This window comes from Cucurbita pepo, chromosome 17 (genome assembly GCF_057944985.1).
Source record: "Cucurbita pepo subsp. pepo isolate OVF chromosome 17, ASM5794498v1, whole genome shotgun sequence".
NCBI classification, from domain to species: domain Eukaryota; kingdom Viridiplantae; phylum Streptophyta; class Magnoliopsida; order Cucurbitales; family Cucurbitaceae; genus Cucurbita; species Cucurbita pepo.
In genome coordinates this window covers 2,334,488-2,360,545 of record NC_141814.1, presented here as the reverse complement: position 1 = coordinate 2,360,545, position 26,058 = coordinate 2,334,488, and the positions used below count along the sequence as shown (strand labels likewise).

At 34.2% G+C, this 26,058-nt stretch overlaps 3 protein-coding genes and 5 non-coding genes across 18 annotated transcripts; all 8 read right to left on the bottom strand.

Moving 5' to 3' along the window:
* Positions 1 to 1,154: 1,154 nt before the first annotated feature.
* Positions 1,155 to 1,273, bottom strand: LOC111779432 (U5 spliceosomal RNA). The gene has a single exon (XR_002812698.2). It is a non-coding gene; the product is annotated as a U5 spliceosomal RNA (small nuclear RNA).
* Positions 1,274 to 2,988: 1,715 nt separating this feature from the next.
* On the bottom strand, positions 2,989 to 3,107 carry LOC111779420 (U5 spliceosomal RNA). Its single transcript, XR_002812689.2, has one exon. It is a non-coding gene; the product is annotated as a U5 spliceosomal RNA (small nuclear RNA).
* Positions 3,108 to 4,412: 1,305 nt separating this feature from the next.
* On the bottom strand, positions 4,413 to 4,530 carry LOC111779419 (U5 spliceosomal RNA). Its single transcript, XR_002812688.2, has one exon. It is a non-coding gene; the product is annotated as a U5 spliceosomal RNA (small nuclear RNA).
* Positions 4,531 to 6,132: 1,602 nt separating this feature from the next.
* Positions 6,133 to 6,250, bottom strand: LOC111779434 (U5 spliceosomal RNA). Its single transcript, XR_002812700.2, has one exon. It is a non-coding gene; the product is annotated as a U5 spliceosomal RNA (small nuclear RNA).
* Positions 6,251 to 7,386: 1,136 nt separating this feature from the next.
* Positions 7,387 to 7,505, bottom strand: LOC111779433 (U5 spliceosomal RNA). Its single transcript, XR_002812699.2, has one exon. It is a non-coding gene; the product is annotated as a U5 spliceosomal RNA (small nuclear RNA).
* Positions 7,506 to 8,988: 1,483 nt separating this feature from the next.
* Positions 8,989 to 17,368, bottom strand: LOC111778692 (SNF1-related protein kinase catalytic subunit alpha KIN10). 6 transcript variants are annotated; one of them, XR_015413403.1, is made up of 14 exons: positions 17,207 to 17,368; positions 16,923 to 17,006; positions 15,050 to 15,247; positions 14,323 to 14,507; positions 14,044 to 14,226; positions 13,819 to 13,950; positions 13,267 to 13,452; positions 11,393 to 11,482; positions 11,217 to 11,300; positions 10,701 to 10,841; positions 10,202 to 10,444; positions 9,664 to 9,962; positions 9,481 to 9,541; positions 8,989 to 9,318 (listed from the first exon to the last, which is right to left on the bottom strand). XR_015413403.1 is itself a non-coding variant. In XM_023658662.2 (12 exons), exons 3-12 carry the CDS (start codon positions 15,234 to 15,236, stop codon positions 9,849 to 9,851), a joined length of 1,545 nt encoding a protein of 514 aa, XP_023514430.2. In that variant the 5' UTR covers positions 15,237 to 15,247; positions 16,923 to 17,006; positions 17,207 to 17,368; the 3' UTR covers positions 9,317 to 9,848. The 6 variants fall into 6 exon arrangements, 4 of the variants coding, with proteins under 4 accessions (XP_023514430.2, XP_023514432.2, XP_023514433.2 ...); XR_002812598.2 differs by having other exon boundaries at positions 9,317 to 9,541; XM_023658662.2 differs by having other exon boundaries at positions 9,317 to 9,962.
* An 842-nt stretch (positions 17,369 to 18,210) lies between these two features.
* On the bottom strand, positions 18,211 to 21,320 carry LOC111779084 (arginase 1, mitochondrial). 2 transcript variants are annotated; one of them, XM_023659143.2, is made up of 7 exons: positions 21,173 to 21,320; positions 20,253 to 20,395; positions 19,736 to 19,895; positions 19,365 to 19,498; positions 18,937 to 19,146; positions 18,673 to 18,783; positions 18,211 to 18,576 (listed from the first exon to the last, which is right to left on the bottom strand). In XM_023659143.2, the coding sequence occupies exons 2-7, from the start codon at positions 20,391 to 20,393 to the stop codon at positions 18,316 to 18,318; spliced, it is 1,017 nt and encodes a 338-aa protein (XP_023514911.2). In that variant the 5' UTR covers positions 20,394 to 20,395; positions 21,173 to 21,320; the 3' UTR covers positions 18,211 to 18,315. The 2 variants fall into 2 exon arrangements, with proteins under 2 accessions (XP_023514911.2, XP_023514912.2); XM_023659144.2 differs by lacking the exon at positions 21,173 to 21,320 and adding an exon at positions 20,474 to 21,166.
* A 960-nt stretch (positions 21,321 to 22,280) lies between these two features.
* LOC111778282 (Tetratricopeptide repeat (TPR)-like superfamily protein) lies at positions 22,281 to 26,018 on the bottom strand. 5 transcript variants are annotated; one of them, XR_015413206.1, is made up of 4 exons: positions 24,718 to 26,018; positions 23,297 to 24,638; positions 22,906 to 22,958; positions 22,282 to 22,818 (listed from the first exon to the last, which is right to left on the bottom strand). XR_015413206.1 is itself a non-coding variant. In XM_023658003.2 (2 exons), the coding sequence occupies exons 1-2, from the start codon at positions 25,925 to 25,927 to the stop codon at positions 23,806 to 23,808; spliced, it is 2,043 nt and encodes a 680-aa protein (XP_023513771.2). In that variant the 5' UTR covers positions 25,928 to 26,018; the 3' UTR covers positions 22,965 to 23,805. The 5 variants fall into 5 exon arrangements, 1 of the variants encoding a protein (XP_023513771.2); XR_015413208.1 differs by having other exon boundaries at positions 23,301 to 24,638; XR_015413205.1 differs by having other exon boundaries at positions 22,281 to 22,958.
* Between the last annotated feature and the right edge of the window lie 40 nt (positions 26,019 to 26,058).

The window sequence follows — 26,058 nt, the reverse complement described above, 5'->3', positions numbered from 1 at the left end:
TATTTAAAAAAAAAAGGATTAAATAAGAAAATTGTTTTTTTTAATTAAAAAAAAAAGTTTAAATGAGAGAATTTGGTTACGATATATACTTTTTTTTTTTATAATTTATTTCTAACATTTTTGTTAATCTACAGATGTAAAAAATAAATTAAGAAATCAAGAAGTTCCTATATAACATTTTTATGAGCCTGTTACATTTGCATGAATATTTCTTTTATAAAATATTTAAATTAATGAATTAAATATTTCATATTTTTAAAATAAGTTTTAAAATATTTATTATAAATTTTAAATTAAATTGTAAATTTCGTCTTTTATAGTTTCAAAAAAGAAATATTCAATTTATATTCAAACTTATGTTTTTTTTTACGTCTTTTGATCTTTTTTGCAACGTTTTTTTTTTATCTTTTCTGCGTTCTTATATCGTTTGGTTGTTCTTTTTTATGATAGTGTAATAGCTCATAGTCTAGCTCTATAACACAAAAGAATGTATTAGAGCTCAAGTGATTTACCGAAATAACAAAACTAAGAAAGCAACTTTTTTAAGTGACAATAACAAGACGTTCTGCCAAATGGAGATGATTTTTGGTCTTTTCTACATTATTTATGTCTCGTCCTTTTCGGGTCTTTTCTGCATTACATCTTAGTAGTAAGAGGAAAAGAAAGCAAAAGCGATTCCCGTAGTAGCAGCGAGAGAAATGGGAGCAGCCTAAACCGTGAAAATAGAGTTATGGAAGAGCAATACAAGCGTCGTGCTGCTAGGCGAAGTAGTGGAATGTTGCACCCTAGATGGTGAGAGTCCAGTAGCCGAAAGCATCAATAGCTTACTCTCTGACCCGCATAGGGCACGTGGAATCCCGTGTGAAACAGAAATACTCCCATATTGTTTACATCTTTCTCTATCTTTTTTGGTTAGTCAAATTTTATTCATTTTTATATATTATTTTTTTATTTTTTATTTTTTACAATATTTCACTTAAAACATAAAATTATAATATAGCCTTAGATTATTAGATAAATAGTAATTGATAAAGACATAATCTTTAGTTTTATAATATATTAAAAAAGAAGAAAAATGAAAATATAAAATTCATTTATTTTACAAATTGATGATAAAGTGTACAAAATAGAATCATTGAGTTGAGAGTTATGGAAGTTTCTAAGTAAAAAGGAACTCCTTCAAAAATAGGCGTATGCCGGTGCGTGCGGCGAGAACACGGTATTCTTTAGTAAAAGGCGAAAGAATAGTTCGCTTTGTGCTCACCGCCCGGCTCCGTGACCAAGACGTTGCCACGAGATACCTCTTTATACCTGAAGCTCGTATCCCAATCTCTGACTTGGCCGATGTGGGAACTTGAAGAATCTTATGGGCCGACCACTTTGAAGGCCCAAAACTACAATGTTCTAAAATTAAAATTAATCGTGTTATTATTATCATGTTAATAATGTTCAATAAAATTTATTAGAGATTATTAATATTATTATAAACCGAGAAGAAGTTTTGTTAGGTACTGACTTTCATTTCAAATAAATGGTAAATTAGAGACTGATATTTAAGGTAAAAGATATAATTACAGAAGTAAAACAGATTTTTAACTCAACACCTATTTACGAACCACCATAAATGACTTGCATGTAATTATTATATCAATAAATTCAACTTGTTCTATATTATATAAGAGTGCAATTAAGTATATAACATAGTGACTTATAGTTAATGAACGGAAATTGATTAATTAAACCATTAAATTAATTAAATTTTTATTATTAGTTCTTAAAATCTATATTAGAGGGTGATGTTAAATTTAATTGAAATAAAATTTTGAAGTGTTTAAATTAATATTTGATATATCAAATATAAAGAAAAAATATATTTAATTTTAGATATATGAAATAAAAAAAGAATATATATATATATATATATATATATATATATATATATATATAATTTGAACCACTCAAATGAGTATTTAATATATTATAAGTATAATTTAACTAAAGTTTTGAATCATAATTATTATTTTCCATTATTTTGGAGAAGATATTTGGCTTGAATAAAAAAGCATCACACTTTTTTTTTTGAATTTTTTTTTTTCAAAACTCTTATATGTATCAACATTGTATTCAAGGAAGAGTTTGCGAAGATTTAACTCTTGGAAGAGCTAGAGCAAATAAATTGAAGGAAGAGTTTGCGAAGATTTAACTCTTGGAAGAGCTAGAGCAAATAAATTGAAGACCCGTTAAAACTTTCTTCATATTTCTTCAAAGTAAGTTTGCCCACTCGTTTCTACTGCATGAATTTAGTGTTCGTTCTCAAGATGGGCATCATGACTTAGTGAGCTACTAGTGTTCGTTCTCAAGATGGGCATCATGACTTAGTGAGCTACTTCGTTGCACACGTATGCGTGATATGAACGAGCATCTTTAGTGTTTTTCTTAAGAAATTTATATCAAGGACAATGGCGTTTTTAATGTTTTTCTGAGGAAATGTATTATCAAGGACAATATTGAAAAATATAGTCATGGGTCGGACAATATTGAAAAATATAGTCACACTCAACATAACATGGGTCAAGTAATTGTAAAATAATAATTATGATTCAAAACTTTAGTTAAATTATACTTATAATATATTAAATACTCATTTGAGTGGTTCAAATTATATATATATATATATATATATATATATATTCTTTTTTTATTTCATATATCTAAAATTAAATATATTTTTTCAAAACTTTATATATATCACCCTCTCAAACACCTGACCCACACTAATTTAATAGTGATAATCATCACCTGACCCACACTAATTTAATCAAGAGATCTAAACTAGGTATGACAATAAACGCAGATTAGAGAGAATTAAGATTCAAAAAATATGGAAAGTAAAGTTAAAAAAAAATTAAACAGCAAGTGTAATTAAAATAGACAGATAAATAATTAATTAAATTTATGAAGAAACAAAAATTTGAACTGAGTTGTGGGAGTTTCTTAATGAAAAGAAACCCCTCCAAAAATAGGCGTATGCCGGTGCGCGCGGCGTGCACACGGTATTCTTTAGTAAAAGGCGAAAGAATAGTTCGCTCTGTGCTCACCGCCCGGCTCCGTGCCTTTGAAGAAGCCACGAGATACCATTTTATACCTCAAAATCGTGTCCCAATTTCTGACTTGGCCGATGTGGGAATATGAAGATTCTTAATGGGCCGACCACTTTGAAGGCCCAAACCAAAAGTCCATTCGCCAATTACACTTATTCTAAAATTTAAATTAATCATGTTATTATATCAAATTAATAATGTTCAATAAAATTTATTTGAGGGAAGCTCCCAAACTTTTAGGAAACACAAAAACAGAATAATTTTCAATAAAATTATCTAATATTTTAAAAATAGTTAACACATAAACCTTGCTACTGTATTTATTTACATGTTTATAGTACAATGCCTTATTGATACATTCATTTGTATGTATATATTATTATACGCAAGTATTATATATATATATATATATATATATATATATATATATATATATATATATATATATATATATATAGTTATATGCATATATAGAAGTATATATTTTGATAAAGTCATTGTGGCATACTTAGTTAGATGTCTCCGTAGGCATCCATGCCTTGACTTGCTAAAAATGTCACCATTTTAGCCATGCGCTCCATCTGGCTTTTCCTTCTCCGGCATTTGAGAATGAAGTGTAGCCACCACTCCCATGTTAGTCCTCTTCCTAGTGAGAATAGGACTTGCCTTAATGCTCGTTGAGAAATGGGGAGGTATGGTTGTTTAATAACCATAAATGACATGTATACCTCACCTCAGTTAGTGTCAAGGTTAAGCTAAATGTCACAATCGGGTTAAGAAAAGAGTACGTTGTGACTCTCACGTGCAGATTAATAGAAGACAATACAAGAACGGTACCTATCGAATCAAGTGAGGATCAAAAAATAGAAGACAATACAAGAACGGTACCTATCGAATCAAGTGAGGATCAAAAAAGATAAGTGACATGATGTAAAAAGATAAGTGACATGATGCATCATCTAACATATTAAAAATAGTGAACAAAATTCTAAGCTAAGTAAAAATTAAGGTGTAAGTAAAAATTAGCCTAAGGTGTAAGTAAGTATAATTGAGACAGTGCTTTGTCAAAGACAAACTAGGGTTAGGTGGGGGGGGTCCTTAGACCATAAACTCAACGGAGATAGAAACTCGTCAAGTGTAGCCTCTATCTATATCGAACACTAGACAAATAAACATAATCCTACTACAATGGTCTATAATACAAAGTAACAAAATGGTAAAAAAGATGATTAAAAATACAACCACTGAGAAGACAAATAAAATTATTAAAAAAAGTTAACAGAGGGCAAAATTTTGCTCTGGATTGTTGGAATTTCTCAACAAAGAGAAGCTCCTCCAAAAATAGGCGTATGCCGGTGAATGCGGCGCGCACACGGTATTCTTTAGTAAAAGGCGAAAGAATAGTTCGCTTTGTGCTCACCGCCCGGCTCCGTACCTTCCACGACGCTACGAGACACCCATTTATACCTCAAACTCGTGTCCTACTTCCTGACGTTGCCGATGTGGGAACTTGAAGAATCTTAATGGGCCAACAAATTTGATGGCCCAAAAACAAAAGTCCATTAGGTTTGCAGTTAGGCCCATTACCCTATTTTAAATTTTAAATTCATTAGGTTATTATTAATGTAATTTGTAAGTTGTAGCTATTATTTACTTTTGATGCCATAGTTAGTGACTAATAATTTATATCAAAACCAATTTTTGAATTTTGTGTTAAAAAAAAATCAAAAGAAAAAAAAGTTTTGAGGAAGACGGATTATTCACATTTTTTATAAAAAAAAAATCTTAATATTTCTGATAAATTATTTAAATTATAATAAGTATTTAATTAGTCACGCTTTTAATTATACATTCAATAAGTCCCTCATTTTTCAATTTTGTTATAATAGATCAATGACTTCTTTGATATATTTTTTAATAGATTTGGGAGACAAATAATTGAAAATTTAAAGTGATGTCCACTTGTATCGAACCAAAGTATCTTAGAATAAGCTCAGGGGAGGCATGATAGTAACTCTCCACTACCCTTCTGGTTTGAGTGAGCTACCTTATTGCACATGTGTGCATCAAGATGCGAGCGAATGTTACAAGACGAGTGTTTTTCTTAGGGAATGTGTTTCTGAGGATGGTGTCAGGTGCACGGCCCCGTGCCTTGAGTTGGAGGTTGAAATATAGGGTTATGCTCCAATATTATATGTATGAATTGCTCGACATGAACACAGGAGGGTTCATGTTTTAATAGTACCTTGATGGATGAATATCCAAGAAGTCCTTAATTTAAAGTTGACTCATGGATTGATTCATGATCAATATATCCAAATTGACATGAACACATAAGGACTCATGTCTTAACCATACCTAGATTGATGAATATCCAAGAAGCCCTGAATTTATAGTTGACTCATGGGTCAATTCTTGATAAATATATCCTACAAAGGTCGATAACTTTTTGAATCTTAAGATGACATCCTGGGACATCAACTATACTCTAACAGTTCCAGCCTAGCACGACATTTGGCTGTTATGCCCCGACACTATATTCCCTTGATAAGCGCTAAATTTCCTTGATAAGTACTGAAATTACCTAGTAAGCATTATAATGTCATAATAAGTAATGAAATTCCCTAGTAAGTATTATAATACCGTTTTGACTCAACAAAGTAACTACGCTCGATGCATAAGCATGCGTAAAGGTCGATGTAGAAGCATATAAGTTGTGTTGGGCCGAGAAAAATACATACACATCCAATGTATATGGCAAAGTTTAGTACAACGTGTAAGTTAAAAATCCATCAAGGAAACCACAAATGCCTACAGAAAAATTACACTAAAATACAAAGAAACAGAAAAGAAAACGAATTAAATAGGACATTAAACATTGGCTTTAAATTAGACTGAATATAAAGTTTCAGGAAAAATAAACCAAAGACACAAACATGAAAACATCGAGAACAAAGAAAATAAATGCTTGCATAATACAATAAATTATTATAGTAAACTAAACGAACGAACTTTTGAACTCGGTTGCTAGAATTCCTCAGTTAAGAGAAACTCCCCAAAAATAGGCGTATGCCGGTGAGTGCGGCGAGCACACGGTATTCTTTAGTAAAAGGCGAAAGAATAGTTCGCTTTGTACTCACCGCCCGGCTCCGTGACTTCAATGATACAACGAGACACCTCTTTATACCTCAAACTCTTGCCCTACTTCCTGACTTTTCCGATGTGGGACTAGACGAATCTTAATGGGCCGACAAATTTGATGGTCCAAAAGCAAAAGTCCATTCGGCTTGCAGTTAGGCCCATTATTCTATTCTAAATTTTAAATTCATTTACGTTATTATCAAAGGTAATTTGTAGTTTATAATTACTTTTCATGCCATAGTGACTAATAATTGATATAAAAATCACTTTTTGAAAACAAATAATTATTATTTTTTAATCCTTTTATATCTTATTTACCAAAAAAAAATTGGAAATATTATCTTCTTGCCTTTTGCATTTCAAATAAAGTTGCATTTTGTTTGAAACAATTTATTTTATAAAACAAAATTCTTGATGTTTCTAACAAATTATTTAAATTATAATAAATATCTAATTAGTCATATGCTTTTAATTAAGTATTCAATATGTCCTTCCTTTTTTCATTTTCAATTTCATTATTCAATGTCCTTCCTTTTTTTCATTTTCAATTTTATTATTCATCATTGATGATTGACTCATGATTATTTCAATTTCAATTTAATAATAGAGACTCATATGATTTCTCCCTACATTAGAGTTGTTGAGAGTTCACACATTTAAATAATTACAATTTCATTAATAAATAATTTCAATTTCATTAATAAATAATTTAGTCATATGGTTTCTACCTTTGTTGAGAATTCACATTTAAATAATTTCAATTTTATTAATAAATAATTTTAATTTCATTATTTAGTCATATGGTTTCTATGGTTCTATAATTTCATATGGTTTCTATGGTTCTATAATTTCATTTCTATTCGAACCGTATTCGAACTGCGAGGTTCGAGGTAATTATTTCAATGAATGAATGATAGGGTCATCATTAGATGAACGGGGTTCGATACAAATTTGTTGAATTTACCTATGAAAAAGACAAAATTTTGTTGAATTTACCTCTGAAAAAGTAAGGAACAAACCAGTCTCATTTATGGTTGAAAACATAGAAAATGTAGTCATAATTTGTGCTTTTCCCATCCCGTGCAAAAGATATCTTTCTAATGCACAATCCTTACTTTAGACAATCATTGTTATGATTTGTAGGAGTTTCTTGGTAAAGAGAAACTCCTCCAAAAATATGCGTATGCCGGTGAGTGCGGCGGGCACACGGTATTCTTTAGTAAAAGGCGAAAGAATAGTTCGCTCTGTGCTTACCGCCCGGCTCCGTGCATTCAACGTTACTACGAGACACCTGTTTATACATCAAACTCGTGTCCTACTTCCTGACTTTTCCGATGTGGGAACTTGAAGAATCTTAATGGGCCGACAAATTTGATGGCCCAAAAGCAAAAGTCCAGTTGGCTTGCAGATAGGCCCATTACCCTATTCTAAATTTTAAATTCATTACGTTATTATCAAGGTAATTTGTAGTTGATATTTACTTTGGATGCCGTAGTTTTTATTACGTTATTATCAAGGTAACTTGTAGTTTAAATTTTAAATTCATTACGTAATTATCAAAGTTTTTATTAGATATAAAGTTTAATTGTGCATTTAAATAGATCGAACTCAACGTGTTTTGCGTAGGGAAGGGTGATTAAGAAGACTTGACCGTGAAACTGAGTTTAAATTGAAAGAATAAATAGGTTCAATCAGGTTCAAGGTGAATGAGTGAAGTTCGTAGCTATTATTAATCTGAGTCTTTACTTTGCAGCACTAGAGGGGAAAGAACCATGTTTACAACGAAAAGAATAAATGAACAATAAATGAATTTACCTTTGAAATAATATCGAACAAGAAAGGAGCTCGTAAAATAGGCATTAAAAAATAGAGAGCCCTTCAAAAATATGTCTGATGTCATGATCATGCTTGTCTAAGGCATGTTGTCTATAATCGCATATCGAATGTCCCAATCATGCTTGTCCAAGACGCGATGTTCAAATTTCTCAAAGCTAACTTGTTCATTGAGTTATAACAAGTGCCGCACAATCATCGTTCCGCTGTCGCGATTGTGTCATTTGGCACATGGTATTCTTTAGAATCGGAGCAGCTCAAATTTGAGGTGGATCAATTTCCTGATTTGAGCAACTCGGTTACAATTTTGGCCCAATCCAACTCTTATATTATGCTTCATCCGAATAGCACATCTACATCCAAACATTGCTGTTTGGATGTCTACGGTAAGTTAACTGCTATGGCATAGCATGGGCAAGACACAAACATCAAATAAGAGAGAGGTGGGTATTGAATTTGAACTTGAGAGCCCATTCTTGAAAACCAATATTTTTCGTAACCTAACTCAACCTAACTCAATCTTTATATCGAGTTTTTTCGGGATTATGAGTTTTTATGGTCTTCGTTAGATCTGGGGCAGGGACGGACTTCCTATCCCCGTTCCCTTTTTCATTCCCCATCCTTGCAAATTTTTTATTTATTTTTGTGGAAATCGTCTAAAGGAAAATGTGAAAGGATCTGATTGTTCCCAAGTTATTTTTTTATCATGTTTTTATTTTTTTTTAAAGGTTTTTCCCCAACAAAAAAAAAAAAAAAAAAAAGAAAACTTTTCTAATGCATATTTTTTATTTTACAAAATCTGACGTAATGTTCACCAACAAAAATATAATATAACATAATTTGAAAAAAAAAAACCAAAATTTTATATCACAAACACAGTTTTCCACTCAAAGTTCATTGTTTTGACACCAAATTTCACAAACTTAGCCAAAATAAAGTATTATATTCTGAAATAAAATGATTACCCATTTGTAGAAAGTCATGAAAATGCAATCCCATCACAAAAAGAGACGAGGGGGAATTGAGCGAGAACAAGAACAAGGAATGCACAATCAATTACTATATTTGCATCTAGAAACATCGACGCTCTTTCTTCATCACCCCTATTTTTCTGAGTGTTCATTCTATCTCCACAATCCTCTATTTTAGGCAAAGTCCAGTATTTGACGAAGATCGTTCGATCAATAGCACTTGGGAGCAAGAACCTTTGCACGTTGCAACCAATTAATATGAGACTAATATTCTACCCGAAATATGATATGTGATATGTCATTGCATCTTACTCAGACAATCGTTCTAAATGCAATCAATGCATGGGTCTTTCCTCAAAATTCAACAGAGGATTTTTGTCATTTCAACAGTCACAAGATGGAGAGAACTACCCAGTTAAGAGTTTTGGTGAGACGTACCAAAGACGAAAGGATTTCGGGAACCTCGACGAAGAGAACACCAACAGCTGAGAGCAACTGCAGTGAAAGAGATATGAAACAAGAGAATGTCTTTAAATTACAGCAGTACACAAGAAGTTAAATAGATTTTTTTTTTTTTTTTTTTTTGGAATGAAGAAGGGGAAGGTAACGGGCATCACCAATCAATATTGGACGCCCAGATCTGACAACTTCTACTACCGAAAATCAGATTTACACAAGACTGAGCTACTATCCATCTAAACTGGGAGGGTAAGAACTAAGATTCTGTAAGATGATAGATAAGTTATGCATGTGAAATCTTGGTTCACAAGCTCACCGTCCCATGAGTTAAAATTATGTGTTTTTAGAGCACTCGGAGCTGTGCAAGGAACGCAGCACAAAGATCCAGGAAAAGGAACTGGGGGCCTTGAACCCTCTGTAGATCAAGCAAATACTTCTCTTCCCGCGTTTTGTAGAGCTGACAACAAAATCCAACCAAAAAAGAGTGAGCATAAAGCTTGAGATTATTATCGAGAAAGCGACGTAATCTTCCCTGAACATCATCTTCTATATTAAACATGAAACTTGCAATGACTCTTATGAAACAACTCGAGAACAAATCAAGCTTAGGCAATATGTTAATCAAAGGTCCTAGTCACAACCAACGAGATAAAATGGTGAAGTTTCTTTCAAATGCCACAATAGAAGGAAAAATACCTGAACTTCAAACTTGATAACATTAGGCGATTTAACGACGCCGTCATTTTCAATGATGGTAGACTCGTCCCCGAAGTAATGATTGCTATGCACAGGGCTGTTGATCATGCCTTCATGATGGCCTGGAATTCCAGGTAACCACCTACATTTCATATTGTAGTGCCCAATCTTCTTCCAAGCCACATTGAGCTCACGTAGAGCTTTAAGAACCTCGGTCATAATTTCACGTGGATGAGCGCGAGACTGCCAAAAAATAAGAGCAAAGAGTACAATCATAATCCATTTATTAGGCATCATGAATTACTAGGTTATATAGAAAATTAACACCAGAAATAAAAAATAAATAAGCGTGTACACCTGCATGTACACATATAACTTATACGCACCCATCAGAAGAATATTTAAGCATTGAATAGATCCATCGTCCAATAAAAATGAAAAAACGAAAGAATACATCATTAGAAGTTCTGCTTGACACGGATTGAAACAAGAGACCAACCTGTAATCCCAGAGCCCACTTTCTCTCAACAGGAAACTGTGATCTTAATCCCATTCCTTGGTAATCCATATATCCAGGATGACGGTGTCCTACAACAGGACTTGTAGGTTCACCAGGGTGCATACGGTTGAATCCTGTTTCCTATCAGACAATGAAAGAAAAACAATATATGTTGGACTGCACAGTACTAACAAAATAAGAACAAAGATGAAAGAAAATTTTCAACTGGAAACAAGACAATTCTACCCCCCAAAAATACAGGAGAAATACATCACAAGATTTTTATTAATTTTTTTGGTGGGAAATGAGGAAAAAAAAAAAAAAAAAATCACAAAAATGAGCCAAAAAAATTCCCAAACTTTTTCTTTTTCTTTTCTTTTGACCTCAACATGGGAATCTTCAGCAAGGTGCATTCTGGAGGGCAAGTGGAAAGGACTTTCTAATAGTGTAAGAAAGAAACACGTGAAAAGCTTTATCAGACAGAAGTCCAGAACAAGAATAAAAAAACAAGAATACCATAGTCTCCTGAAACTCAGCTCCAAGATAACCACTAGAAACACGGAAGCGGTTGTCCAGCAACAAATAATAAGCAACTGTAGCCTGAAATTATGATCAATACAATGATTATTGGTAACAAATAGCAAGGAAAATTTTCAATTTCTTTCAGATAATAAATTGAAGTAATTATGCACCTCATTTTGAATTCGGTTACGAAGAGACTCCACCAGCTGATTCCTGTCAAATCCCATCTTTACAACCTCCTGAAGAATGTCTTCATCAATCTGAAAAAGTAAATATATAACTAATCAAGGAAAAAGTTTAATTGGCGGGACAAATAACTAACAATAAAGAATCTCTATTGCAAAACCAGAAAAGAACTCATTAATCCTATGAAGAAGGATAGGTGTCGAGTAAGTTGGGTAATTATCTGGTTGACTACTCTTTGTTATATTCTAAAAGACATACTAATGACGCAATGCAATGGCCATCTAATAGCTGCCTAGTAAACTAACAGTTAATTTTTTTTTAAAACTAAATAAAACATGAGAGAACAATAAAATACTGTTCCTATTTTCTTATTAAGAACTGTTTTAAAGAAGTGTCCTACCAATTTCTACATAATAAAAATTCTTTAAAATTTTGAATAATGCGAACTGCAACCCTACTGCACACTTTCCTTCATAAATTACAACAAGAATAGTGATGCTTGCCAGTCGCAAATTGACCCTAAAGATTTATATCACCACCATGTGTTTAACACAGAGCCTTGCATCAAAGGTTACAAGTACATGCCCACAGCTCGTGAAAGCATTTGGAAAGGAAAGCACCCTATGAAGATAAAGTTCTTTATAAGAGAACTAAGTCACACTTGCATAAACACATTCGACAGCTTGCAATGAAGATCCCTTGGCTTATTATCCCTTCACTGCTTGTCAATTTGCAAAATCCTTTTGGAAAGCTGTGATTTCCTTCTTTGGATGGTATACAGTCAATCCTAGAAATATTCAAGTTATGCTAGCCGTCACCCTATCAGAGGCTATCATTTAAAAGAGAAAAGAAGCTCCATTATCAGGGCATTCTTATGGTCAACGTGGATGGAGAGAAACAACCGCATCTTCAATGATATAGGGAAGCCTTCTGATAGCTTTATGGATCCACTTGCTTGGCTCTCAGCTGGTGTAAAAACACTCTTACTTTCAAAACTACAGTTTATCTGACATACTGGAGGTGTTTCTGTAAGACTCTTTTGGCTTGCCATTATCTTCCCTCTCTTTTGTATTATTTCATATTATGAAATAATACCATGTTTCCCATATAAAAAAATGTAAACTAGTTTCAACCTGACTTCCAAAGAAACCCTAATTAAAAAATAGTGATAAACAGACTTTTCAAGAACAAAAACATATTTAGCTATCCAATGTATTTTAGGTCGACATATATTTTATTGATTCATCACAATTATAAGTGAAAACTGTAATGCAGAAGAAGAAGAAAAATTTATGGTCTAACTACGTGAAGCAGAAAGGTAAAATACAAAGGAATACATTCAGACCTACAAATCCTAATCTAATATATCATGATTTAGAAAGACATACAGAACCTTAAAAAGTTCTTATATTTCCCTGCCTACAATCCGAAGTAGTGAATTCAGTGGTTTTCCTTATGCAAGTTCTACAAATGTTCTCATAGGGCAGTCGATTTCAAAAGAAAATAAACTCTCGAGAGTCGGCTAATTCATCAGGAATCTTGGCATAAGAAAACATTAATGAACTCTGCCAGTAACATCATAAAAACAGAGTATTATAACAAAAAGTAAACCTAAGCATTTTTTTTAAAGCATAAGGAAAACTAAAGTGCAAGAATCATTTCAATCTTAAGCACAAAGTGCAAATGAATGCAAATGTTTTTTAGGTGCCCAATAAAAAAACTGCAAATAAACCTTTTTATATGATAAAATATAGTACTACGAATATAAGATAATGAAAATTCAAGAAATTAAAGGCTTCTCCAGATATTGCTTAAAGAAGATTTTTTGGGGATATTTCTTAAATTTTTATTACCAAACCTTTTTGGCTTGTTGCATTGTATCGGGTGGAGGCACAGCTAAATAGCGTGGAAGATGAGCCTGAAACCACGGGTGCTGTCGGATCTCAGGGATGGTGATGCGCTTCATTGGGTCAACGACCAGCATACTAGGAATCAGTTCTCTAGCACCTGACGATAAATGACTTGGAAGAGTATAGATCCCACCCTAAAAGACAGCAAAATTTCAGTTAAGATTTGGAGTTTTCATCATTCTCCAGACAGATTGAATTAACTGCCAGGTGTATTATATTATATTAAATTAAATAGGTAAAACAGAGACAACTTGGCCACCATAAGGGAGAGTCCAAGTACATGAAATTGACATCTAGAATAAATCAATATTTCTCCAATGCCCCATACTATTAAATTATAAAAGGCAGTTATTTTCCTTGAGAATCTGAAAATAACCGACCATATCTGAAAATACTAACATTAAGAGGAAAATAATTCCAAGCAGAAGCTCAAGATTGCCAAGATACTATATTCCAACAATAACAAAAATTAAGCTAAATGGAAATAAATCTAGAAATACCTTTATTTTCTTAAACAGGTTGGGAATGTTTTCATCGTCAAAAGGAAGAGTGCCACATAGAAGCGCATACAAAATAACACCACAACTCCATACATCTACTTCAGGTCCAGCATATAATTTCCCGGAGATTACCTAAATATAAAATTAAAAAGTTGTGGCTGTTAAATTGAAACCCAACAAAACGGAATCAGTTCCTCGGGAGTTACTACCCTGCAATAAACCTACCTCAGGAGCAGCATAATTGGGACTCCCACAACTTGTCTTCAGAAAGTGACCATCACGCATTATATTGCTCAAACCAAAATCAGCAATCTTCACATTACATTTGGAGTCCAAAAGCAAATTCTCAGGCTTAAGATCTCTGTGCACCACCATATTCCTGTGGCAGTACTCCACACCAGAAATTATCTGTTCCATGAAAGTTGATAGCCCACGTCATAACTCAGATAGAAGTATCACGAATTGCAAGTTGCAACCAAGGTTAGAATTACAATTGCAACTTACCTGTTGGAAAAAAATACGGGCTTCATCTTCCTGCAACCTTCCCTTTTCTACAATATAATCAAAGAGCTCTCCAGATTTTACGTACTCCATCACAACATAAATGTCTGTCGGGGTCTCTATAACTTCATAGAGCCGTATAATGTGAGGATGCATGAACAATCTCAATATTTTAATCTCTCTCCTTACTGCATAAAATTCATAGCAAGAAGAAGGCATAAGCCTCAAATTCAAAACCAACTATATAAAAAATACGATACATTCATGATGTAACAGAATGTGAAAGAAAAACTAAATTTCAAAATCCAGATAGCGAAAAAAAAAAAGCATAAGCCTCAAACCAAACCAACTTCATAAAAAGATGATACAATCATGATCTAACAAGCGAACCATCTAAACAAATTAAGAATTCTAAGTAGGAAGAACTTAACCTTTTTTTTTTTTTTTTTAATAATGAATAAGTGAACTTCCATTCAGGAAAAATGAAAGAATACACGGGCATACAAAAAAAAAAGAAAAAAAAAAGATGCCCATGAAAAGGTAACCAAACAACATAAAGGAACTCCAATCAAGTAAAATAAGATCAAGGGAGAAATAATCAACTTGTTTTTAAAAACAAACCCTGCAATCAAAATGATGAAAATCCTAATGACGGAATTTCCACAGATTAATGAATTTGATGATAATGCTTAAAGAAGAAATGTGTCCACAATTCAAGAAAGAACCAAACCTTTTTCTTCCATGTCCAAGTTTTTTATCTTCCGGCGGTTAAGTATCTTAATAGCAACTTTATGACCAGTTAAAGCATGCTCTGCAATTTTCACTTTCCCAAATGAACCAATGCCAAGGGTTTTCCCAAGCTTATAGTTCGGTAAATTCATATCCATGCCGCCGCCACGACCAGTTGGTCCATCCATTTTACTCTATCCTACAATAATGGTTAAAATAAGAAAATGAGATCAACATTGAAGGAAAAAAAATATCTTCCATGGTAATGAGAATACAATAGCACAAAGTTGCTTGCTAAAGAGAGAAATGGAATGAAATCAGATATCCACTAGCATCATGATGAAACATATAAAAGGGATGCAAGCATCTTTCAAGGGTGTTAAAAAACTCTCAACTAGATATAAATTAAGGGAAGGTATGAACATATATTCCAAAACAACTAAAATTAACAAGAGTGGGTGATAAGGAAATGAACAGATATAGCCAAGGGTTAAATAAATTAAAAATTAAAAATTAAAAATTAAAAACTGCAGTTACCAAAGAAGAAGAAGAAGAAAAATAAGAGAGAGAGAGAGAGAGAGAGAGAGAGAGATTGATCTCCGAAATGTATGGTATCTGAACCACACCTCCCAAAATCATGTTTCCTTTTATTCAAAGAGGGACGGTCAAGAAGAGGTTACTCTAGAGCTGCCATGAATTTTTTGGGGAAGCACCAAACATGATCAAATTTTGCAAAAGAGAGAACCAGAGGACTTGGGCATAAGAACAATGGAGGAAGAGATGATGAAGATTCCCCCCTTGTTTCTGACATAGCAGAAAAAGACTGATGAACTAACGTGAGGATTTCTTCCTTGAATCTCGGTTGCTATATTGAGGCCCCCAACAACAAACCCGATGCATTTGTACAAATTCTGATCCATAAAGATGCTCTATCAGAAAGGAAATAAAATTCCAAGCTACAAGTGTAGTTCCAGATCAGTGTAGTGTCCACAGTAATAGGTGATCGAGAGGTTATTTATTCTGTTTCTCCAGAAGGATGATGAGGTTGGTTAACTCCTCGATTTCCCTTCCATACAAAAGGACTCTGAAAGAAAAGCTTCCACTTTCCTCCTCCTTCATCTTATAGATTAGTCATAGCCATGTCTTTAGTGCACAAATTTGGGTAGTCTGAGAAAGAAAATTTTTAGAGGTTTACACACTGCCCAACAAGTAAACCAGAAACTAGTATTTTCCCATGCCCAATTTCTATGGTAAGCGAATTCAGACATCTTCTCTTACCCTTAACCACAAAATTCCAAGGGCAATTTCTTCTGATTGTTCTATGAGCAACCCATCAAAACTCATTCAAACCATATTTACTATAGAACACCGCATACCATTAAGAATCTCTTTCAAGGGGGATCCTACAAACCTAGCTTTTAAAAAGAAAAGCCAAAATTCTTCCGATAAATACAACCAAAGTTTTACTGTGGATATTATAGATGGAAAGGAATAGAATAACTTTTGATAGTTGAGTAACCGGGAAAAAAAACCATATTCCATCGACTTCCGCTACTTTCCACAATTCCACTTACCACGAACACACTACGATGAATTCAATAACCATCGAATTCCAAACCAAATGATTAAAATGGATAGAACTATCGAAACACAACGTCATAAATTCCTAAATTCAACCCGCTTAGTTTCCGTTATTTTAACACACTCCAAAAAAAAAAAAAAAAAAACTCAAATTCAGCACACTGCACCACAAATTGAGTGCAAATTATTCAGGAATAAACAAAATCCTACCAAACAACGATAATTTAGCTGAATAATCACAGAAAAAAAAATCCATACATATCAAAATCAACAGGGAAATGCATAAGAAAAACCTCCAGAAAGACTCCGACGAGATTCAACGAAGGGCACCGGGCAGAGATCGAAACAAAATGGATTGTAAACCAGCAAATTGACACCTAAGAAACCAAATAGAGGCCTTAACAATTATTGAAAATAACCAAGAGCATAAATTTGGCTCATATAACAGAAGACAACAAGAAAATCGAAACAGAAATGAACGAGAACAAGATAGGGAGCGAGAATCGGCGTTGTGAATCTGTCTGAATACAGAATAAATCGTTCTGAAACTGATATACGATGAAGAAGAGAAGAAAACCTGAGAGTGATGGAAATGGAGAGTGTAGATCTGAGGAAGAAAGAGCTGAATGCTGGTTGCGAGCGACGGGAGATGGCAACGGGGCGTGGCGATGGATGTTGGGACCGGTGCGGGAGAGAGCAACGGACAGGGGCGTGGATTCGAAGAGAGAGAAACTCTTTTCTTTGTTACTTACGAAACCCAATTTTTTTATTACAAATTTTTCGTTTTTTTTTATTTTTTATTTTTTTGGTGAAAGATTTATTGTTTTTACCTTTTCAAATAAAATCAAATTCCAAGTGTTTTTGTTAGCTATTTGCAAATAAAAAAAAAATTAATTTAAGTTTACGCCAAAAAAAAAAAAAATATATATTTTAGACCCTAAATTTTAGAAATGATATAATTAAAAATTTAAACTAATAATTATACCAATTTAAATTTAAATTTTCCTTTATAATTTTTTATACAATTACGAATTTAAGGTTTTAAATTTAGAGGTATAAATTAGTTTTCGTCAATAAATTATAATTAAAGGTCTATATTAGTAAACATTTTATAACTTTTTATTTTCCTTTATTTTAAGATGATACTAAAAAATAAAGTTTTAAGTAAAAATAAAGTTTTAGATAAGCTAATTTTAAATGCATGATGAATTTATTAATAGTATTCCAAATTTCATTAATATCCTTCTATTTTTTAAAAAAAATTAAAAATATTTTTATTATTAATACCGTGTTTAAAAATATTTATGAAATTTTAAAAGTAACATTAATACTCTTTATTTTTATAAACAAAAAGTTCAATCGTTAATATATAGACAAAAACGTATATCCATACTTCCTAGATTATCTCCATATTTCTTAACGTTATTTTTTAAAGTTCATGAATATTTTTTAAACGTGATATAAAAGTATTTTTGAAATTTTTAAAAAAACTTTTAAGAGTATAAGTAAACTTTTGAAAACTCACCGTATCTAGGAAGGGTGAGAGCATGTTGGCTGGAGTATACAGATAAGACCTTATAATGTTCATCACTCAGGAGTTCACTTATTACTGGATGATGGGTGATAAAAAGTTCCCTCAGCAAAACACAGGTATTTATAGTAGCTAGAATCCTAATGATTGAACTTTCATTTTGCTATCTTGGCTGTGAGTTCTCTTACCAATTTAGCAGCAACCATGGCTGTCATCCCATCGACCGTGTCTCGCTGAGGGTTGAACTCGACGACGTCTGCGCCCACGATGTCCCCTTTAAGATTGTGGATGATGTTCAGAACATCACGGAAAGACAAACCACCTGGCTCAATATGGGACACTCCAGGAGCAAATGCTGGATCGAGAGAGTCGACGTCTATTGAAACGTAAACACCCTTTACACCGTCCCCCAGTTTCTGTGCATGATTCGACATCGCAAAAAGTTAGGACAATGCCTTGAAATAGATGTGCAGGAATGACATGAACTCGTAACAGAAGAGACAGAGACAGACCAAATTTTCTAAATATTCACGATCTCTTGAAAAGGTTCGCATTTCATACAGCTCGACTCCAAATCTTTTGCATTGGTCTCTTCCTTCTTGAGATATTGATCTTATACCAACCTGAAAAACCATGACTCGAAGTTCAATAGATTCAACCAATAAGGACTCGAAATATTCGAATGAAGAAAACAAAACTATAAACATCTAACTGAACCCCGCTTTTTCACATAAGCTCGAACAATCAAAACCGATACCGAAAGGAAAGAAACCTACCTGCAAAAGTCGTCTAGCATAACCACCTTCCATAATTCGTGCGAAAGAAGAAGCATGCGAGAAGTAGTTTCCCTCATAAGCATCATAATTATCGGGATGGGCATCGAGATGAAGAATATCAACTTGACCCCCGAGCTTCTCAGAGACAGCTCGGATAACAGGGTAAGATATGGAGTGGTCGCCTCCTAAAACCAGTGGACGTAGTGGATCCTGAAGGGGCAAGATTATAAATTTAACCCACTAAACCAATATGTAGAGGACAATGTGACATTTCAATGGCAAAAACTCTAACGACAAGTTATCAAATGAACGATGAACGTTGTGAAGTGGAATGGAAACATTGCTAATCAATGAGGCACCACAAGTGAAACAACTTTTAAACAAAAGAAAATATAAGTGAATAAAAAATATGCACCAGAGTTGCTCACCTCTTCCATCACCAGCTTGACAGATTCGCTCACGACTTTCATCAATCTTTCATCATCTACGCCGCAGTCCCTGATCTCTTGGACAGGGACATCACCGACATCAGTCAGCACTCTGGGGTCAGTAAGTTCTTTCCCTGCATTAGCAAAGCATTGCCTTTCACTAGGCATGTGAATTGTAGACAAATTTCATAATTTCAGCTAATATTAGCTATCAGGAAAGGGGGTTAGCCACAGATGTCAAGTGCAAGCAACAACAAAAGATTAAGTTACCATTGTTGTTTTATATTAAGAATGAATCAACTTTATTGCTATTCCACATTAGCAAATACTAAATTAAACTTAAACTTCCCAGAGATGACGGAAGAGAATACCTTCTTCAGTAGTTGGATTTGTACTCCCGCACCAGATGGCCTCCCTGATCCGAGGAGGTGCAAATGCTGGACCTTGAAGAAATGATGAGTTATGTCCCAAAGGAACTCCAAGAAGAGACGCTGATGCTACAGCACCTCCTAAAGCACGCACGAGCTCACCCTAGGAGGAAAACAAGTCCAAAACTTAAACGTTGTAATTGGCTGGAAAACTCAAGTCTCAAAGACTCGTATTCTAGGAATGACTAAATCACCCTGATCACCTGCATCATGCTCATAACCCACACTCATTAATCCTTAATGAGGCTTCACCTACCTAAGACAAACTTTGAGAAACGACGAGATTTTTAAATTATTAAACATTCGACCGGAAGGCTTAAGATTATCCAATCCTTGGGGTCACACTATCTAATCAGTTTGATTAAGTTGCCTAGATTTTGTTTGGTAAGAACGAAATCACGAGGAACCAGATCAATAAAAACATGAGAAACAAGAATAATTATTCGTTAAACCAGCATACCTTGAGCTTTGCTCTCTCGCGAATGAGTGTTAGAGAAGCTTCAATAACACGATTTTGACCCTTCTCAATCAATGCAGTGGGAATGTTTGCAGCATTTAGTTTCTGAAAGTAATGAATTCCTCTCCGTCCTAAAACTGACATTTCTGTGAACAAAATAGTACATGTGAATTAAAATTGAGCAATGAACTTCTAATTCAAAAGGTCAGGGAAGAACAACTTACTCCACCTAATGAGCTGAGATCAATTATAGCTATCTTGAAAAGAAGTGTATCAAACCCAAATTTAGAATCCAAATTCTATAGGTACAATAAATAGCTTCTTTGCTCTATAGAAGAATCTAGCGGAACTCTGAGCCCACGGTGAGCTTGGAAGCTAACGAAACCATTTATGTCTTATCAACGTGCTTCCATAAGACCCATAACCAAAACCAATAAATTTTCTCTGCCTACAAATCAATATATATGGTGAAACGGAAATCTGAGGTTGTAAGCGAAGCGACAGTCCCCTGAGCAAGCTCAGATTCAAGGACAAAAACGTAATCGTAATAGATAGCGAAAGAAAATCAGGTAGAGATTCATATTTTAACAATTTTCTCTTCGAGAAAACGCCATTCCTAAACAAATAACAAGATTACCATACTTCAGGCAAGAAATTACAAACAATCGGTGTACATCAACCTCAAGCAACCACAACTAACAGCGAAGAAACTCAAATCAGAGAAAACCAAGAGCGAAAGACAGTGTAATCCGCAATTCGTGAAATCCAAATGATCTTTTACTCATCCGAACACAAAAACTCGGCCAAAAAGGTAAACAGTAATCATCTGCTTCCTTTTCTGTTCACTTTTCCTCAGAATTAAACCAGAATCAAGAAATGAAAAATGGAAATGGAAGAGGAGAGAAAGGATATCGGAAACTTACTGATGAAGAGCGAGCGAGTTGAGAGCAAGTTGATGGGGAGTGAAGGGCTGAAAAAGAATCGTATGAACGTTGTACTGCAAAGCAGAATAACCAAGAAAAAGTGGCAGAGCAAAGAGCAAACAGCAAACAGCACGCTTTCCAATGGCTGCCCTGTGACAATTAAAAACTGCTTTTTTCTTGAATTCTGGAATTTAAACAATATTTATTGTTTTGTTTTGTTATCCAATTTTGATAACAAATTAGTTTTTATAAATGCTATTTATATATATATATATATATATATATTTTTTTTTTTTTTTTTTTTTTACCATTGATTTACAATAATTTTATTTATTAGGAAATATTTAAACTTTTAGCTAATTTCTAAAAATAAAAATCAGTTTTTTATTTTAGTTTTAAAACCTAAAAAACTTAAAATCAAAACTTCATTTAATAACCCTTTAATTTTTTATTTTTAATATATATTTAATTTATTTGGACAAAAAAAAATTAAATAAATAAATTACTTATTTACTAAAAATTATTTTAACCATGGTTAATTATCTAAAATTGGACAGTAATATTTTATTAACGTTCCACATCTTAAACAAAACCTAACTAAACGGGTATTGAATGTTTTTTTGATTAATTGTTGTTAGCTCTAAGCCTAAACGGACCATAAGAATGAAGTTTATTAGATGCCATCTAATACAAATTTAATATCGTATTCACGTTCTCAATCGTATTTACATCGAGATTGATCTATCCTCAAAAGAATCATTCATCCAATATATAAATTAATAATAAAAATTAAAACAGTTATATAAAATATGTCAACATATTTCAAAAAAAAATATTTATTTTTATTTTTTATTTCATAAAACATATTTAATAATTTACCACCATAAATATATGATACAAAATATGCTTAGTGTAAATTGAGTTGTTTTAAGTACCAAAACTAAATAAAATTTAAAGAATATTTAGGATATGAATATTTGGAATAGAAGATAGTATATAGTAGATATTTGGTAAAGGTAAAGATGGAATAGAAATATATTTGTTAGATTATATCTCTGAAAGCTATAGTTTATACTTATAAATTAAAACCATATATATATCCCATTAGACATGGTGATCTCAAAATATACTTCTCATATTCTATGTATTCTGTCTTTACTGTAAAGTCATCCATATAAAATCTTTACCCAATATTTTTTTTTTCCTTTTTTTTTGTATTTTCTCTCTCTGATTTTTTGTGTTCATCATCCAGTGTCGTATTTTCTTTCTCTGATGTTCTTTCCTTTCTTTGTATTTTATCTCTCCGATTTGTTGGATTCATCTTGATTGAGTGTGAGCGTTGTTGAGCGATCCTAACAATTGGTATCAGAGCTAACACCTGGTATCCTAATATCCCATTCTTCTTCTCTCCCTTCGGTAAGCTCTTTTGTTGCGGTCATCCGGATGGGAGGAGTCTATGGAAGGGATGAGATTGGAAGAATCGAGGGGGTTTCGATTGCCATTGATGGGTTTGAGAGTCGAAGTAGCGGAGAAATTCGAGAAATCGACGGCGGTCCGAACCGGTGAGGCTCTGTTGCCGCCGACGTCGCCATTTAACCTCGACGGAAACCATCATCAATGTCCGCCTCCGACGGCGTTTCACGTCGCTCACCAATTCGCGACGGGGTTAGGATTTTTCTAGGTTTTGGGGGAAGAAATCAAAGAACATCATCAATAACTGATTGCTTCCTTACCAAGATCATCATGCTCTTGCTTGAAGTAGAGCTCTTAGCCATCAGTCCTGAAACTACAATCCACGAAAGTCAGACTCCTTTAATTTTAAAACAATCAACCACAGAATTATGAAAATCTAAGGCAAAACTCCCATTGTTCATGCCATAAACATAAACGAGACAAACAAAATAGCCTTAACAATTCAAGTTAACGAACTTTTACCACTCTCCCGATCAACAAACAACAAGAAAAAGAAACCAAGAACACGAAATTAAACTCAACGACTCGAATTCAAACGTTCAATCAACGAATTAATGAAAAAGAAACTCTAGCAGATTGGCAAGTAGACCATGGAATTAAGAGAAGAACTAACGAATATAACCAACGATCATCAAGAGGAAAAGAACAAACCTACAAGGGAGTTGATCAAAATTAATCGATGAGTGTGTTAGACAAACACGACTCTCCACAATGGTATGACTTTGAGAATAAGCTCTCGTGGCTTTGCTCAATGGTATGATATTGTCTACTTTGAGCATAAGCTCTTGTGGCTTTGCTTTGGGCTTCCCCAAAATGCTTCATACCAATGGAGAGAGTATTCCTTGAAAACCCATGAACATTCCCTAAATTGGCAGATGCGGGACTTTTCCCCAAGAGGTCTCATACCAATAGAGGGAGTATTCCTTGAAAACCCATGAACATTCCCTAAGGAATTAGCCGATGTGGGACTTTTCAACTTTTCTTTTCATCCAACAAAGCCTGGTGAGAGTTAAAAACGGAGCCGAATATCTCGAAAATGGTTTGATGTCGAGAATTTTGCGAGAACGGAGATTCGAGAAGTATGGGAGTAGGCTTAGCTATAAGTGGCAACCTCAGTAACAAAAGCATCAGTAGTTCCACCTTCTCTGATCAACAATCTTTTACCAATAATCTCCACATGAACAAACCCCATCATGAAAATGATGAAATCGTTTCATATCCCGCAGAATGATCTCTCTCTGGCTCATTTTACTTGCATATTTCATGAATGAATGACAATCCACACAAACTCTAAGGTTTTTCACTATCCTAATCGTCGTTTCCGGGGCTGTACTAACGAGCCCGAAAGCTAGCGCCAACTTCTCGCTGTGATGTCCCAGTGCTTCTTCCTTCTCTTCCTCTTCAATGTTATGAAGAACACACTCAATTCCTTTTGTGTATCCTTTTTCCCTGGCACCTGCATTTATCTCATCTAATTTCGAGTATATCTCTTGGGCACGGTTATGAGTATTATCACCAGCCACAAATCTATGTAACTTATCATCCACTTCCATGAAGCTCCATCCTGGATCCTTTTGTGCACCTCGATCTCGCATTGAAACTCTCACTCTCTCTGCATCTTCCCATCTTCCTACAGCAGCATATGCATTCGACAAAAATACGTAACTCCCCGGATGCTTCGGTTCAAGTTCAAGAAGCTTTTCGGATGCTAATTCGGCCATTTTAATGTTCTTATGAGCCCTGCAAGCACAAAATAGAGCACCCCAGACCACAAAATCCGGATTGATAGGCATGTCTCTTAGGAACTTTAGAGCTTCATCTAGTCTACCAGCCCTTCCTAGCATGTCTACAATCAGAGTGTAATGCTTCATAGAAGGCTCAATCAAGTAGTCTCGCCTCATACTGTCGAAAAACTCGAGTCCATCGTCTACTTGTCCAGAATGTGAGCAAGCAGTAAGAACAGCTAGAAACACCACCCCATCTGGCTTTGTTCCTGCAAACATACCGAGTTTTGAGTTATGGACAACAAAGAATAAACTTCAGAGAATAACAAACGCAAAATGAAGTTAAACCTGTAGACTTCATCCATTCAAAGTATTGTATAGATTTCTTAAAATGTCCATGGATAGCCCAGCCCCAGATCATAACACTCCAAGTAAGAAGACCCTTTTGTTTTATTTCACGAAACACCTCTCCTGCAGACTCAATGTTTCCACATTTTGCATACATATCCACAAGTGCAGTTCCAATCGTTTGATTCAATTTGAAACCATGGCTTGAAAGGTATCTATGGATCCTTAAACCAGCATCTAAGGCACCAAGTTTTGCACAAGCTGAAAGTGCAGAGACAATTGTGTAATCGTTCGGCCGTGCGCCTTCTTCGAGCATACAAAAGAAAAATTGCAGTGCCTTTTCAGGGTCTCCATTCTGTGAAAATCCATTCACCATTGTAGTCCAAGAAACCACATTCTTTTCAGGCATTTTCTCAAACAGTTCGTTTGCTGGACCCAACTGCCCCTTTCTCATGAAGCCATTAATCAAACTATTCCAAGAACCTGTATCCTTCTTAGGCATTGTCTCGAATAGCTCCGTAGCTTTTACCAAATTCCCCACTCTACAATACCCATGAATAAGAACATTCCAAATCAACACATTTTCCTTCTTAATTCTGTCAGGACTTTCATCAAACACCTTCAAGGCAGAACCCAAATCGTCAACTTTCACGTACATGTCCACCAACGAAACCCTCACAAAAGAATCAAATTCAAGTCCAAATTTCACAATCCCAGAATGTAAAGCACTCCCAACGCCACCATTGGAAAGAGCCGCCGCTGATTTGAGCACAAACGGAAAAGTAAGCCTATCAGGGCTAATTTCCCACCTCAGCATGCAAACAAAGTAAGAAATTGAGCTCTCGAACCTGGAATTTTCAGCGAGTCCTCGAATCAATGCATTGAAGAGGAAACTATTCTTCAACTCGAACCGCTGGAAGATCAAAACCGCATAGTCGACAGAATTTAACGAAGAACACGAAGAGATGAACTGGGTCACGACCCGGCTGCTGGAGAAGATGTTACAGCGGTAGAGTTGACCATGGATCTGACGAAGCTTGTGGGTCGAATCGGAAGCATGTATTAGATCGATGAAATGGGTTTCCAGAGATGAAATCTGAGGTGATGATGAAGAAGACGTTGAATTGAAGAAGGCAATCCTTGGCTTGAAAAGAACATGAAGATTTTTCATTCTGTTACTTCCAGTTCCATTCAATCGAAGAAGAAGCATAGAAATTATTGTATTGAATCTATCGATCTTGGATCTTGGAAAGATTAGAGAGAACTGTCAGCTTCGGGCTTTCCTTTCTGCCGTTTAAATGAGCGGGAACAGTTCGATTATTTGTTTATTTTTAAAATTTA

Bases quoted from the DNA above. Each gene is read 5' to 3' on its own strand.
- LOC111779084 (XM_023659143.2), bottom strand. From the start codon at position 20,393: ATGTCAGTTTTAGGACGGAGAGGAATTCATTACTTTCAGAAACTAAAT. The intron at 19,147-19,364 runs GTGAGCAACTCT...TTGCCCCTTCAG, and splicing joins TCAAGCTGGTGATGGAAGAG to GATCCACTACGTCCACTGGT. The intron at 18,784-18,936 runs GTAGGTTTCTTT...ATGGTTTTTCAG, and splicing joins ATGCTAGACGACTTTTGCAG to GTTGGTATAAGATCAATATC.
- LOC111778282 (XM_023658003.2), bottom strand. From the start codon at position 25,927: ATGCTTCTTCTTCGATTGAATGGAACTGGAAGTAACAGAATGAAAAAT. The intron at 24,639-24,717 runs GTTTAACTTCAT...GTATGTTTGCAG, and splicing joins TGAATGGATGAAGTCTACAG to GAACAAAGCCAGATGGGGTG.
- LOC111778692 (XM_023658662.2), bottom strand. From the start codon at position 15,236: ATGGATGGACCAACTGGTCGTGGCGGCGGCATGGATATGAATTTACCG. The intron at 14,508-15,049 runs GTTTGGTTCTTT...AATTTTATGCAG, and splicing joins CTTGGACATGGAAGAAAAAG to TAAGGAGAGAGATTAAAATA. The intron at 11,301-11,392 runs GTGCATAATTAC...TCATAATTTCAG, and splicing joins GTAACCGAATTCAAAATGAG to GCTACAGTTGCTTATTATTT.